General features: G+C 38.8%; 1 protein-coding gene across 2 annotated transcripts in view; it reads left to right on the top strand.

The window, feature by feature from the left end:
- LOC309503335 (uncharacterized protein) overlaps positions 1 to 12,167 on the top strand; it is a 28,176-nt gene extending 16,009 nt beyond the window's left edge. Inside the window, exons 4-10 of one of the 2 annotated variants that reach the window (XM_082176126.1) lie at positions 8 to 167; positions 317 to 364; positions 1,741 to 1,791; positions 4,399 to 4,514; positions 6,999 to 7,272; positions 8,191 to 8,519; positions 11,316 to 12,167. In XM_082176126.1, coding sequence (XP_082032252.1) covers positions 8 to 167; positions 317 to 364; positions 1,741 to 1,791; positions 4,399 to 4,514; positions 6,999 to 7,272; positions 8,191 to 8,519; positions 11,316 to 11,621 — 1,284 coding nt within the window. In that variant the 3' untranslated portion in view covers positions 11,622 to 12,167. The remainder of the gene's footprint in view (positions 1 to 7; positions 168 to 316; positions 365 to 1,740; positions 1,792 to 4,398; positions 4,515 to 6,998; positions 7,273 to 8,190; positions 8,520 to 11,315) is intronic. The other variant, XM_082176127.1, reaches the window with a different exon arrangement.
- The last annotated feature ends 374 nt before the right edge of the window (positions 12,168 to 12,541 follow it).

Here is a 12,541-nt window from a genome sequence, read left to right as displayed (position 1 = left end):
TCTCTAGAGTTTCCAGTCTCTCTCAGCTCCTCCTGAATCTACAGACGTAAATGACAATCTCTTCAGTTCTCTCTCCTCTTTTGATGGCGTGAGAGAATCTTTCCGTCAGCTGAGAGAAAAACTGGAGGATTTGTGCAAAGAGGAGCTGAAGAAGATCTCTGACAGAGGTAAAGTCCTGGAGATTCTGCTCTCAGAAATTATCCTCCATCATCTCAGATCATGTAGAAGATCATATTAGAAATGTCTTAGAATGGATGCAGGGATCATTTTCTCTTGACATGATAATCACACTCTTCATGTCTGTTGATTTCCACAGTCACTTTCTCCAACACTGTTCCCAGGACCAGGAACGACTTCCTACAATGTAAGTCACTGAGAAAACAAGCAGAAAAACTCACTGAGTGTGTTCATGTTCTTACTGTAGAAGAGAAAGAAAACATGACACAAGAGGTTTATAGTTGATCATGTAAATGATGATTTGCACAGGATATCTGGTAAACTGTACTCAGATTGAACATGAAGAATTCAGTTACACTGAAAAAAGTTATAACATTGATTCAACCTGAAAAATTTGAGGTAATAATTCACACAAAATATTTTTAACTTGAGTCACCATAAATTAGTAAATTTGGTTGAACTTGTAATTTTCCTGGCTAAGGAATATACTGTGTATACATTTTTAAACAGTTGGAGCCAGCTATTCAAAGTATTTTTTAGATGTCATCATTTGAAATTATTCTGTACCACTCAAAAACAAGATTGTTCAATTTAATTAAATTAAGGGCAACTTTTCCACACAATTAGTTTAGGTCTGTACAACAAGAATACAACAAGACTAGTTTTGATGAACCAACCTAATAGATTAAGGTTCCTGTGTTATATAATAACTAGCAAAAGCTTGCCCGCATGTTAAAGACAGTTATGTTTATTATTATTTAAAGTGTATTATTAATGTGAGTCATTATTGTTTCACAGAAAGGGTTTAGATTAAGCCAGGATTAGGGCTAAATTCAATTAGGGTATTTAAGTAGCTTTTTATAAACATGCTTTAGAAAAAAAAAAACCTTACTGTTGTGCATCTTGGGACAAAACAATGGCACTGACATATTTTAAGATATTTCAATGCAAGTTCCTTTCGGTTAAAACAGCTCAAACATGCATTTTAGTCTGGGACTATCTTAAGCCTTGTCTGTGAAACTGAGGGTATATGTAACATACGGTATGAGCACGTAAGTAGAGACTAGTCACAGGGTACACAACAACAATAAACTTAAAATGGAAAAGTATTTCCATTGTGTTTTTCACGTACAGATGACGACATTGACAAAAAAATCCCCATTCACAAGGATCAGTGAAAACGACTAAAAACACTGTATTATTCATGCCAGGCCAGAAGATGGCGATGTCGCTTTGTAAAGAAAACGAATCGCTTATAGACTGAACATGTTATATGCATGTGCATGATGTCACTGTTTTCAAAAAATATTTTTTTTGTAGTTTACATGGAGACTATAACAGTATTGTTTTCAAAACCTGGCACTTTTCAAAAGATTGCATTTTCAGGCCCCCAAAACTCAATTATAGTGTAAATGAACGGCCAACATGCATAGGAAGTTTTTAGCTAAAAATGGTGTTGTGTGACAAAATATTTTTGAGAGGTCATCATTTGAAATGATTGTGTATATTCTAAATAGTATGTTCAATGAACTTAATTAAAGGACAACTTTTCCATTAGTTTAGATCTGGGGTGTATTCCGGAAAGCAAGTTATGTGACATAACCGGGTATGCAAGTAAGTGAATAACCTCAACTTTTGGTTCCAAAAACAGAAGTAACTTTCAGGGTATGTAAGTAGCCACACGTAGTAACCTACTCTCTGAACTCTCTGGAGCAGATTCTGTTCCAGGGTTAGTTTACTTCAGAGGTGTTCAGGGTTAGTTTACTTCAGATGAATTCAGAGTTAGTTTACTTCGGAAGTGTTCAGGGTTAGTTTACTTCAGAGGAGTTCAGGGTTAATTTACCTCAAGAGGAGTTCAGGGTTAGTTTACTTCAGAGGAGTTCAGAGTTAGTTTACTTCGGAAGTGTTCAGGGTTAGTTTACTTCAGAGGTGTTCAGGGTTAGTTTACTTCAGAGGAGTTCAGGGTTAGTTTACCTCAAGAGGAGTTCAGGGTTTGTTTACTTCAGAGGAGTTCAGGGTTAGTTTGCCTCAAGAGGAGTTCAGGGTTAGTTTACTTCAGAGGAGTTCAGGGTTAGTTTACTTCAGAGGAGTTCAGAGTTAGTTTACTTCGGAAGTGTTCAGGGTTAGTTTACTTCAGAGGTGTTCATCAGGGTTAGTTTACTTCAGAGGTGTTCAGAGTTAGTTTTACTTCAGATGAGTTCAGGGTTAGTTTACTTCAGAGGTGTTCATCAGGGTTAGTTTACTTCAGAGGTGTTCATCAGGGTTAGTTTGCTTCAGAGGAGTTCAGAGTTAGTTTTCTTCAGAGGTGTTAATCAGGGTTAGTTTACTTCAGAGGTGTTCATCAGGGTTAGTTTACTTCAGAGGTGTTCAGGATTAGTTTACTTCAGATGTGTTCATCAGGGTTAGTTTTACTTCAGAAGTGTTCAGGGTTAGTTTACTTCGGAAGTGTTCAGGGTTAGTTTACTTCAGAGGGGTTCAGGGTTAGTTTACTTCGGAAGTGTTCAGGGTTAGTTTACTTCAGAGGGGTTCAGGGTTAGTTTACTTCGGAAGTGTTCAGGGTTAGTTTACTTCAGATGAGTTCAGGGTTAGTTTACCTCAAGAGGAGTTCAGAGTTAGTTTACTTCTGAGGTGTTCAGGGTTAGTTTACTTCAGAGGTGTTCATCAGGGTTAGTTTACTTCAGAGGTGTTCATCAGGGTTAGTTTACTTCAGAGGTGTTCAGAGTTAGTTTACTTCAGAGGTGTCCATCAGGGTTAGTTTACTTCAGAGGTGTTCAGAGTTAGTTTACTTCAGAGGTGTTCAGGGTTAGTTTACTTCAGAGGTGTTCAGGGTTAGTTTACCTCAAGAGGAGTTCAGAGTTAGTTTACCTCAAGAGGAGTTCAGAGTTAGTTTACTTCTGAGGTGTTCAGGGTTAGTTTACTTCAGAGGTGTTCATCAGGGTTAGTTTACTTCAGAGGTGTTCAGAGTTAGTTTACTTCAGAGGTGTTCATCAGGGTTAGTTTACTTCAGAGGTGTTCAGAGTTAGTTTACTTCAGAGGTGTTCAGGGTTAGTTTACTTCAGAGGTGTTCATCAGGGTTAGTTTACTTCAGAAGTGTTCAGGGTTAGTTTACTTCAGAGGTGTTCAGGGTTAGTTTACTTAAGAGGTTTTTCAGGGTTAGTTTACTTCAGAGGTGTTCATCAGGGTTAGTTTACTTCAGAGGTGTTCAGGGTTAGTTTACTTAAGAGGTTTTCAGGGTTAGTTTACTTCAGAGGTGTTCATCAGGGTTAGTTTACTTCAGAGGTGTTCAGCGTTAGTTTACTTCAGAGGTGTTCATCAGGGTTAGTTTACTTCAGAGGAGTTCAGGGTTAGTTTACCTCAAGAGGAGTTCAGGGTTAGTTTACTTCAGAGGAGTTCAGGGTTAGTTTACTTCAGAGGTGTTCATCAGGGTTAGTTACGACCACATGGGTTCAGCCAAATGTCTCAGCCCAATGTCTCAGCTCTATGTCTCAGCCCTATGTCTCAGCTCAATGTCTCAGCCAAATGTCTCAGCCCTATGTCTCAGCTCAATGTCTCAGCCAAATGTCTCAGCTCAATGTCTCAGCCCAATGTCTCAGGTCAATGTCTCAGCCCAATGTCTCAGCCCAATGTGTCAGCCCAATGTCTCAGCCCAATGTGTCAGCTCAGCTGGGAATTCCTGATGGAAGGGGTTATAATGGGAGTGATTTCAGATCGCAAGGTGGTCACCACAGACAGGTCCTCTCAGGGTTTGGGAGTGATAATGGTTTGTGCGTCTGTGCTACTGCACTCTCAATCCACTCCTCATGTTTTGCTTATCAGCTCACACACAGCAGCTATGTATGCATATTTTAATTTGTTTAATATTCTACTAAATAGATACATTGACTTTATAGACATCCTTGTCTGTTTGCTCTTTTGTCAGTTTGACACAACTCTGTACACACTCTGCGAGGTATCGGTTTTATGTATCGAAGCATTGTAATGAGTGCGAGTACACGAGCGCAGTTTCGGGCTCAATACGATACTGCTATTGAGTCATTACAACTTCCCCCAAACGACCCCCAAAGTACACACATCTTGGCCTACAGGACTTGGTCACTATCAACCGCTCTGTGCCTTTGGGAACTCCAAATGGTCCTTGTAGTAGACAGAGGGGGTGGAAAACTCCTCTCTTAAAAAGTCTTTGTTCATTTCAAATATCTTTGATTATTTTCAATCCTACAGCACCAGTGCGAAATGAAGGAGGGGAAGCACACAATGAAGGAGAAGAGGAGGGCAATGATGACGAATCTCCCCTTAATGAGGAGATCCACTTTGAGCCGATCGTGTCCTTGCCAGAGGTGAGTGTGTGTGAGGTTAATCCAGGGCTGCACGATTAACCGGAATTAAACCTGAGTGCAATTATGAAATCACAGAGTTTTATATGCGCAGTGTGTTTCATGATGAAGCGCAGCACTGAGATCAGAGCGGATCCATCAGTTTGCAGTGAATGCTGCTCCATCTCAGCAAGCGCTGAGAGTTTGAGTCACTCATAACCTGCATCTTTCCAAACTTGTAATGAGAAACATTTACAAACCTGTTGTCCAACAAATGAGAACATTTAATGACATGTTTTTACTCACTTCACTTCATAACGTCAGTCGAGTGTTTGAAAAAAACGTCCTTTTGAGGTCTAACATGGCTTCATTTCTTAGATTGAGGCAGAATTATATAACTTTATTGTATTTTAAAGGCCATATAGATTAGCATTCCATTATAAATATACTTTAAAATACCCCAGATGGCTTGAACACAGATGAACCATATATTGTCGCAATCGTGCTTGTTTTCATGTTTCGTCAGTCAACAGATCTCTCTCTGCATTTTATTCTGCTACAGCGATAGCTCGATGCCTTTGCCCATGTAAGAGATTTATTTAGATTTATTGGATTTTCAGCAGGAGGGCCCATCTGGCTACGAGTATGAATGAAATAGGTTTTACATTACATGTGTGTACTCACTAATGCTCACAACACGCTATTCTGGGTAAAAAAAAAAAAAGGAAAAATAATACTTCTCTATAATGAAATTTGAAGTGAACATGAGGGTTTTTTTCCCCTTAGTGGATGCATTAGATTTCTTGACAGAAAGTTTTTATCATAATAATTTAATATTTTATAATTAAACCTTAGTTCTTTCTAATGATTTATAGCTATAGCTTGTTAACAGGTCCGTGGGTCCTTAGAAAATACTTGTATTTTAAAAATGGTATCAAATTTAAGGCCATAAAAAGTCTTAAATATCTAAAATGAGATATTAAAAGTCTTAATTATAATTTCAAGAGGTCTTATATTTTGGGACAGATAAAACAGGAATTGCAAAATTGCTTAATGTTATTGCTTCTTAAACTTCAACGGCTATGATTTAAATGTGAGCGCTGCACGTTTCACAGTAAAAACATTATGATGTTGCGCCTTTTACAGGCCCAGACTTTCACAGTTATATGATGTATGGGGGGATATTAATACCTAAGTAAAATAAATAAATAGCCAAAGCTATAACATTCATGTAACATGTGGGTGGCACTGCCAATAAAGCACCTAAAAGCTGTCACAAAGAACTGGCAAAAGTTATGAAAAAATATGTAAAATATAGCAAGGAGACATTTTAATTGTTTATTAATAAACAAGTTTTTTCTGTGTCGGCTGCAAAGATGAAGTTGACGATGCTGACTCGCGATCTTCCTAGTAGTGAACGCGCCAGAGAGAAATGCACATTTCATACGGACTACATAGTTTTGTTTCGTTTTGAATTGTTCTGTTTAAAAGTTGAGATTTCAAGCTTTCTGTAGACAATAGATATATTTCTCAGGTCTGTGAGGCAAGTATGCTGAGTTTCGGTTCATTTATGAGACGAGCTCCAGTTCACACGCTGGCGCCTCAGTGTCATGATTATCTATTGTCTGCTATATTTATTTATTATAATTTTTTAATTAATCTTAATTAATCTTATTTATTAAATCCAGGCAATTGGTTGATGAAACTTAAATTAAGATACAATTAATACAAAATGAAATTCACTTTAAAGAAAGGCTTTGTGCTTTCTGTTTGAGGTCTCTGTGAAAGTTTTAAAGCAGTCTTGTAGTGCCGCTTTCAGAGCGCTCACGTCCATAATGGAGAACTGTCACGACCGTAACATTGTTTTTTCCTCATAAATGTGAACATAAATGTGAATATATTATGTTCTGTGGAGAGCCAACCCTTCTTCATCCGGTGGGTAGTATTAATTTTGATTTGCGCTAATATTCACAGAATTGCTCAAATATATTTTGCCACCTAAAAGTAAAAAGTGTCACGTCCGTAACGCATGTGTATTTCCCTCATTTTACATATAAAATACATGACTTATATTTTTCTAATGTCTGGACTCCTTTATTAAGGGAGTATGGATATATAAACAGAAGTTTCAATATATTGGTATAAAATGCATTTTCTGAGAATTTCTATTTCAAGTTTTGAATGCAAATGTCACGTCCATAATGTTGGAATTGCCCAATTTTGAATAATTTATCCTCAACTAGTTTTGTGGTGTAGGTCTACGTATTATCTACGTATTATAATGTTAACTTCAAATAATACTAATAGTAATTTGAAGATGTGGTAGCATTAGATCTGGACGGGAAGAATAACTCTGTGGGTTGGAAGGAGTGTGTCGTGATTCTGCCTTCTCACACTGCGACAGGTTCGTGGCTCTGAGTATCGCGATTTCGGTTTTATATTGCGTATCGTTACAGCCCTAGTATTGATACAGGTAGCTGACTTGACGTGTTGACGTGACTCCTGCAGGTGGAGGTGAAGTCTGGCGAGGAGGACGAGGAGATCCTGTTCAAAGGAAGAACAAAACTCTTCCGCTGGGACAGCGAGCTCAACCAGTGGAAGGAGCGCGGCGTGGGAGACATCAAGATCCTGTTCCACCCCGTTAAGAAGTGTTACCGTGTGCTGATGAGACGCGAGCAGATGCTGAAGGTCTGTGCTAACCACACCATCAGCCAGAGCATCGAGCTCAAGCCCATGAACACCTCGGCCAACGCGCTGGTGTGGACCGCCACCGACTACTCAGGTACAGCCCTCGCACCGCATCCGCTGGAAACTAGGGCTGTCAAAATGTCTGAAAAGCTAAATTCGAATTTTTTTCTTAAATATTGGCAAAATTCGAATTATATTCGAATTCTTTACGCAAAACTTAATGTGACAGGGGAAAAAGTACTGTATTATCTCCTATGCCCACAAGAGGGCGCAAGCCCAAATCATATAAAATATAAATATATTTATAAACAAAATCAAGCATCGCATCTTTTGAAATGAAATGAAAATTAACTTTTTAAAGTGCATTATATTTTATTTAAGAACAATTGTTTCGAAAGTTCATTTCCTTAATGTGCATGCAAGGAAAATTAGGTTATAATAGTGCATAAAACTGTGTTTGTGCATCAGTAACCTGAGAAAAGACGCTTCAACAGACGCATAATGAACTACATAAACACAAAATAGCGGCCATTCAGAAACACTCCACATCTACTCACTACATCTACATATTGTTGGTCAAAAACACCAGATGGTCATCTTGATCTGAGCGAGTGCTGAGCGCTTTCTGTTGACAATGTTTCCAGCTGATGAAAACACACACTCAGCTCTGACCGATGTGCAGGTTTGGTCAAGAAAGTCATTGCCCGATTTTTGCCTCCAACTGAGTGGGTTGTCGTCAGCAGGAAGCCTTTTCCCGCCATGTTTCAAATTAACAATGCAGCCTCACCGCGCTGTATACTGGATAAGCTAACAAACACAAACTGCGTCAGCTACGCCATCATCATGTCTCGTGGGCCTCTCGACACACCAAAATTTGAATGCACGGTTTTTGCATTCGAATGTGCTTTTTTTTTGTATCCTACAAATATTCGAAATTTTAATTTTAATTTGACAGCCCTGCTGGAAACTGTGCTGGACAGTGTTGTTCACATGTGTGTTTTCCCACAAACAGAGGGAGACGGGAAGGTCGAGCAGCTCGCGGCCAAGTTCAAGACTCTAGAGCTGGCCGAGTCCTTCAGACGAGCGTTCATCGACTGCCAGAGCCTCATGTCACGGGCCGACTGCGCTCAGGTGTTCGTGGCGCATTCTCGAGACTCCAACCCTGTGGTGTTCTTCAACATGGCTGTCGATGGCGAGCCAGCTGGGAGAATTGTCATGGAGCTGTTCGCTCACATCGTTCCCAAAACGGCGGAGAACTTCCGGGCTCTGTGCACGGGTGAGAAGGGCTTCGGTTTCCAGAGCTCCGTCTTCCACCGGATCATCCCTGACTTCATGTGTCAGGTGAGGCCGCACCATCTGAAAACACAGCATGTCTCCTTAAAAACTCATAACATTTAAGGTTTTTTATGGCCTTAAATATGTTCGCACTAAATGTAAAAGAAAAGTCTTAGTTATCATTTCAAGAGGTCTTAAATTTGGTGACGAAAAAACAGGAATCATGATGCTCTGTTTACTGGGGTAACCGCTGTATTTCTGCTGTTTCATAAGCGCCATCTACTGTCAGAGAGTGAGTCTGCATTATCATTTATTGCGTTATTTGAACTGTGACTTTGTTGAAATTATGTTTTTCCTGTCATTTTATTGTTTTTTCTTAAATTCTTAAAAAAGCCTTCAATTTGATTTTAAAGGGGACCTATTATGCCCCTTATTACAAGATGTAATATAAGAATCAGGTGTCCTCAGAACATGTCTGTGGAGTTTTAGCTCTAAATACCCCACAGATCATTTATTATTAATTTCCAATTTGCTCCTATTTGGGTGTGAAAAAAACATGGTGTTTTCGTGTGTCCCTTTAAATGCAAATGAGCTGCTGCTCCCTGCCCCCTTTCCAGAAGAGGGCGGAGCCTGTACAGCTCAGCTCATGCTTCGGATACTCAACAACAAAACTGGAGAATCTCACGCAGCCAAAATGTCAAACTTGTCAGTAGCAACATTCAGCGTTACATGTTGGAACCCAACCGGGGTCACTGATGGAGAGACTTAAAACTTTTAGAATTTATGTAGTTTTTGTGGAGTTAACTTTATTCCACTTATGGATTGGCATGTTCCGTCATGATCATCTGTAAATTGTTGTACAGGTGCTCATGTGGGATCCTTAGTGGGATGTTGGTATCGATCATGCTTTCAGAATCGACTTCTGTGCAAATCCAGAGTTGAACTGACCCTCGTTTGCGAAGCAGTCCGGCGTAAAATGATTTTCACAAACATAAGACTTTACCTAATTTCTTCGGCACATTTCCTTAATAAATTAAATGAATCCCCGGTGTCTTCAGTGGCTCAGATGCCTCAGTGGTGTTAATTTAAAAACAGAACATTTGTAATGTTAGTGGCGTGGAAATTATATGAGTAGGTGTTATAGCGAGGATATAAATATATATGCTAATAGGTTAGACCGTCACCAGTCATGGGCGGGAAATCCGCATATTTAGACACTGCTTCTGATTTATGGAGAATATAACAAAAGGAGTAGGTGGATTTCCCCCATTATAGGCTGGTTGTTCACACACATCCTACACCACAAAACTAGTTGAGGATAAATTCTTTAAAATTGGCCAAATTCCAGCATTATGGACGTGACATTTGCAGTAAAAACTTGAAATATAAATTCTCGGAAAATGCATTAATACCAATATATAGAAACGTCTGTTTATATATCCATTCTCCCTTAATAAAGGAGTCCAGACATTAGAAAAATATCAGTATACACATGTGTTTTATATTTAATATGAGGGAAATACACATACACAACACACACGGACATGACACAAAAAAATCTTCAACTTTTAGGTGGCAAAATATTTTTTTGTAATTCTGTGAAATACACTGCACAAACCAAAATGAATACTACCCACCGGATGAAGAAGGGTTGGCTCTCCACAGAACATAAAATATTTATTTTATTTTATTTTTCGTGTTCGCATTTATGAGGAAAAAACAATGTTACTGACGTGACAGTTCTCCGTTATGGAGAAGACACTAAAAGCACTAAAAGACTGCTTTAAAACGAACAGAAAGCACAAAACCTTTCTTTAAAGTGAATTTCGTTTTGTATTAATTGTATCTTAATTTTAATCAATGTTTCATCAACCAATTGCCTGGATTTAATAAATAATATGTAAATATAGCAGACAATAGATAATCACGACACGGAGGCGCCGGCGCGTGAACTGGAGCTTGTCTCATAAATGAACCGAAACTCAGCGTATAAGGTAGCCTACTTGCCTCACAGACCTGAGACATATATCTATAGAAAGCTTGAAATGTCTAAAAAGAACAATTCAAAACGAAAGAAAACAGACTGCTCTCTGCTTATGTAATCCGTATGAAATGTGCATTTCTCTCTGGCGCATTCACTATTGCGAAGATCACGAGTCAGCATCGTCAACTTCATCTTTGCAGCCGACTCTGACACAGAAAACACTTGTTTATTAATAAACAATTAAAATGTCTCCTTGCTATATGTAATGAAACAATCCACTGGAGGCAAGATGTAGAGAACCCAAATGCACTTTAATTATCAACACAATCCAAAAACAAGATCAAGCAGAAAACAAAAGCATGGAGTGGCATTAAACTAGAAACAAGAACATAGACTAGACACATACAATACTCGACAAAGACACATGAGGGCTTAAATACACAGACTAATTACTAGACAAGGGACACCCGTGAAAAATGAACCAAACGATTAACCAATGACAAGACACATGGCAGGATCACATGGCAAACAGGGAATCACATGACAAGAAACAGAAACATGACAATGACAAAAAAAAAAAAAAAAAAAAACCTGACACTATAAATTGACATATTCATAATCATTACTTTTGCCGTTTTTTTGTGACAGCTATAAGGTGCTTCATTGGCAGCGCCACCCTTACATGTTACATCACCGCACCCCGCATTTTTTTAAATATCCATTTATCGGCCATTATAAATGCCAATACCTATAGTTTGGAAAATGCCTAATATCGGCAGATAATATCGGCCCGCCGATATATCGGTCGGGCTCTATTGTTAACACACATCAGTGTTCAAACACCAGTAAAGGTGATTGTTTGGTCTGTTGTCTCTCAGGGAGGCGACATCACCAGCGGGGACGGGACGGGAGGGAGGTCCATCTACGGAGGGAAGTTTGAGGATGAGAACTTCGAGGTGAGGCACACGGGCCCGGGACTGCTGTCCATGGCCAACCGCGGCAGAGACACCAACAGCTCGCAGTTCTTCATCACTCTCAAGAAAGCAGAACACCTGGACTTCAAGCACGTGGCTTTCGGCTTCGTCAAAGAAGGCATGGATGTGGTGAAGAGAATAGCAAAGCTGGGCACTAAGGACGGCAAACCCACTAAAACCATCACCGTCTCAGACTGTGGACAGTTGTAAACTTTTCTAAACAAGAAAATGTATGCTTTGCAAAAAAGAAGTTACTTTTATTATGTAGCGTCTGGATCAAATCACGATGACTTGTCATTTTAAGATTCAGAAAGCTTTTAACCTATTTGACTCATTTCATGTAAATCACAGCTTAGCGCCGATGAGTCTGGACTGAATTGCTCCTTCTGACACGTTTGTGACTTTGTAGAAATTGAATAGGAACACCTCCGAAGCTTGTCGTGGGCTTCAAATAGATCACTATTAATTTCAAACCCCCCTCTCACGGTACTCCAAGTCCAGGTGGTCAAGAAAAGCCCTCTCTGAGATGCCCAATACACACACAAGAAATAAGAAATAAAGATTAGTTCAGTGCCGGCCCGAGCCTTTTGGGGGCCCTAAGCAGAATTTGATTTGGGGGCCCCCTCCCAACACGCGGAGTCCCCTGTGCTCGAAGATTATTGACAAATGTCACGCTATAATGTTATATTATAAATTAATACAGTGAGGTTATGTATTAATACAAAATAAATACTTAATAAAAAATGTATACTTAAAGTACTTTACTCTTTTATTAACTGAATACAAACCATCACAAAACATATTAAATAAATTATTTGCAGATGTGCAAATGCAAATGTGCATTAAATGTGCAATCTTCAACTACAAAATAAAACCAAAATAGACAAACATTAATATAATCAAAAATAGAATGTTACAAAAAAATAGATACTTAAATAATGAAAGTGCATCAGTATTCCTCTTTTGTTTTTAAAACGTTTAACTTTTACTTTACTCTTTTACTAACTCTTTGAAACTTCTTCTAAAAACAAACTGTCTTAAAACATATCAAATAAATTATTAGCTAAAATAATGACAAAACTGAGAAATCAGAAACATAATGGGCCCGATTTTAACGATCTGAAACGCAA

The sequence above is a fragment of the Leuciscus leuciscus genome (genome assembly GCF_965113295.1).
Source record: "Leuciscus leuciscus genome assembly, chromosome: 7".
Lineage (NCBI taxonomy): Eukaryota > Metazoa > Chordata > Actinopteri > Cypriniformes > Leuciscidae > Leuciscus > Leuciscus leuciscus.
The sequence above is the reverse complement of the archived record's forward strand: the minus strand, read 5'-3'. Positions and strand labels throughout refer to the sequence as shown.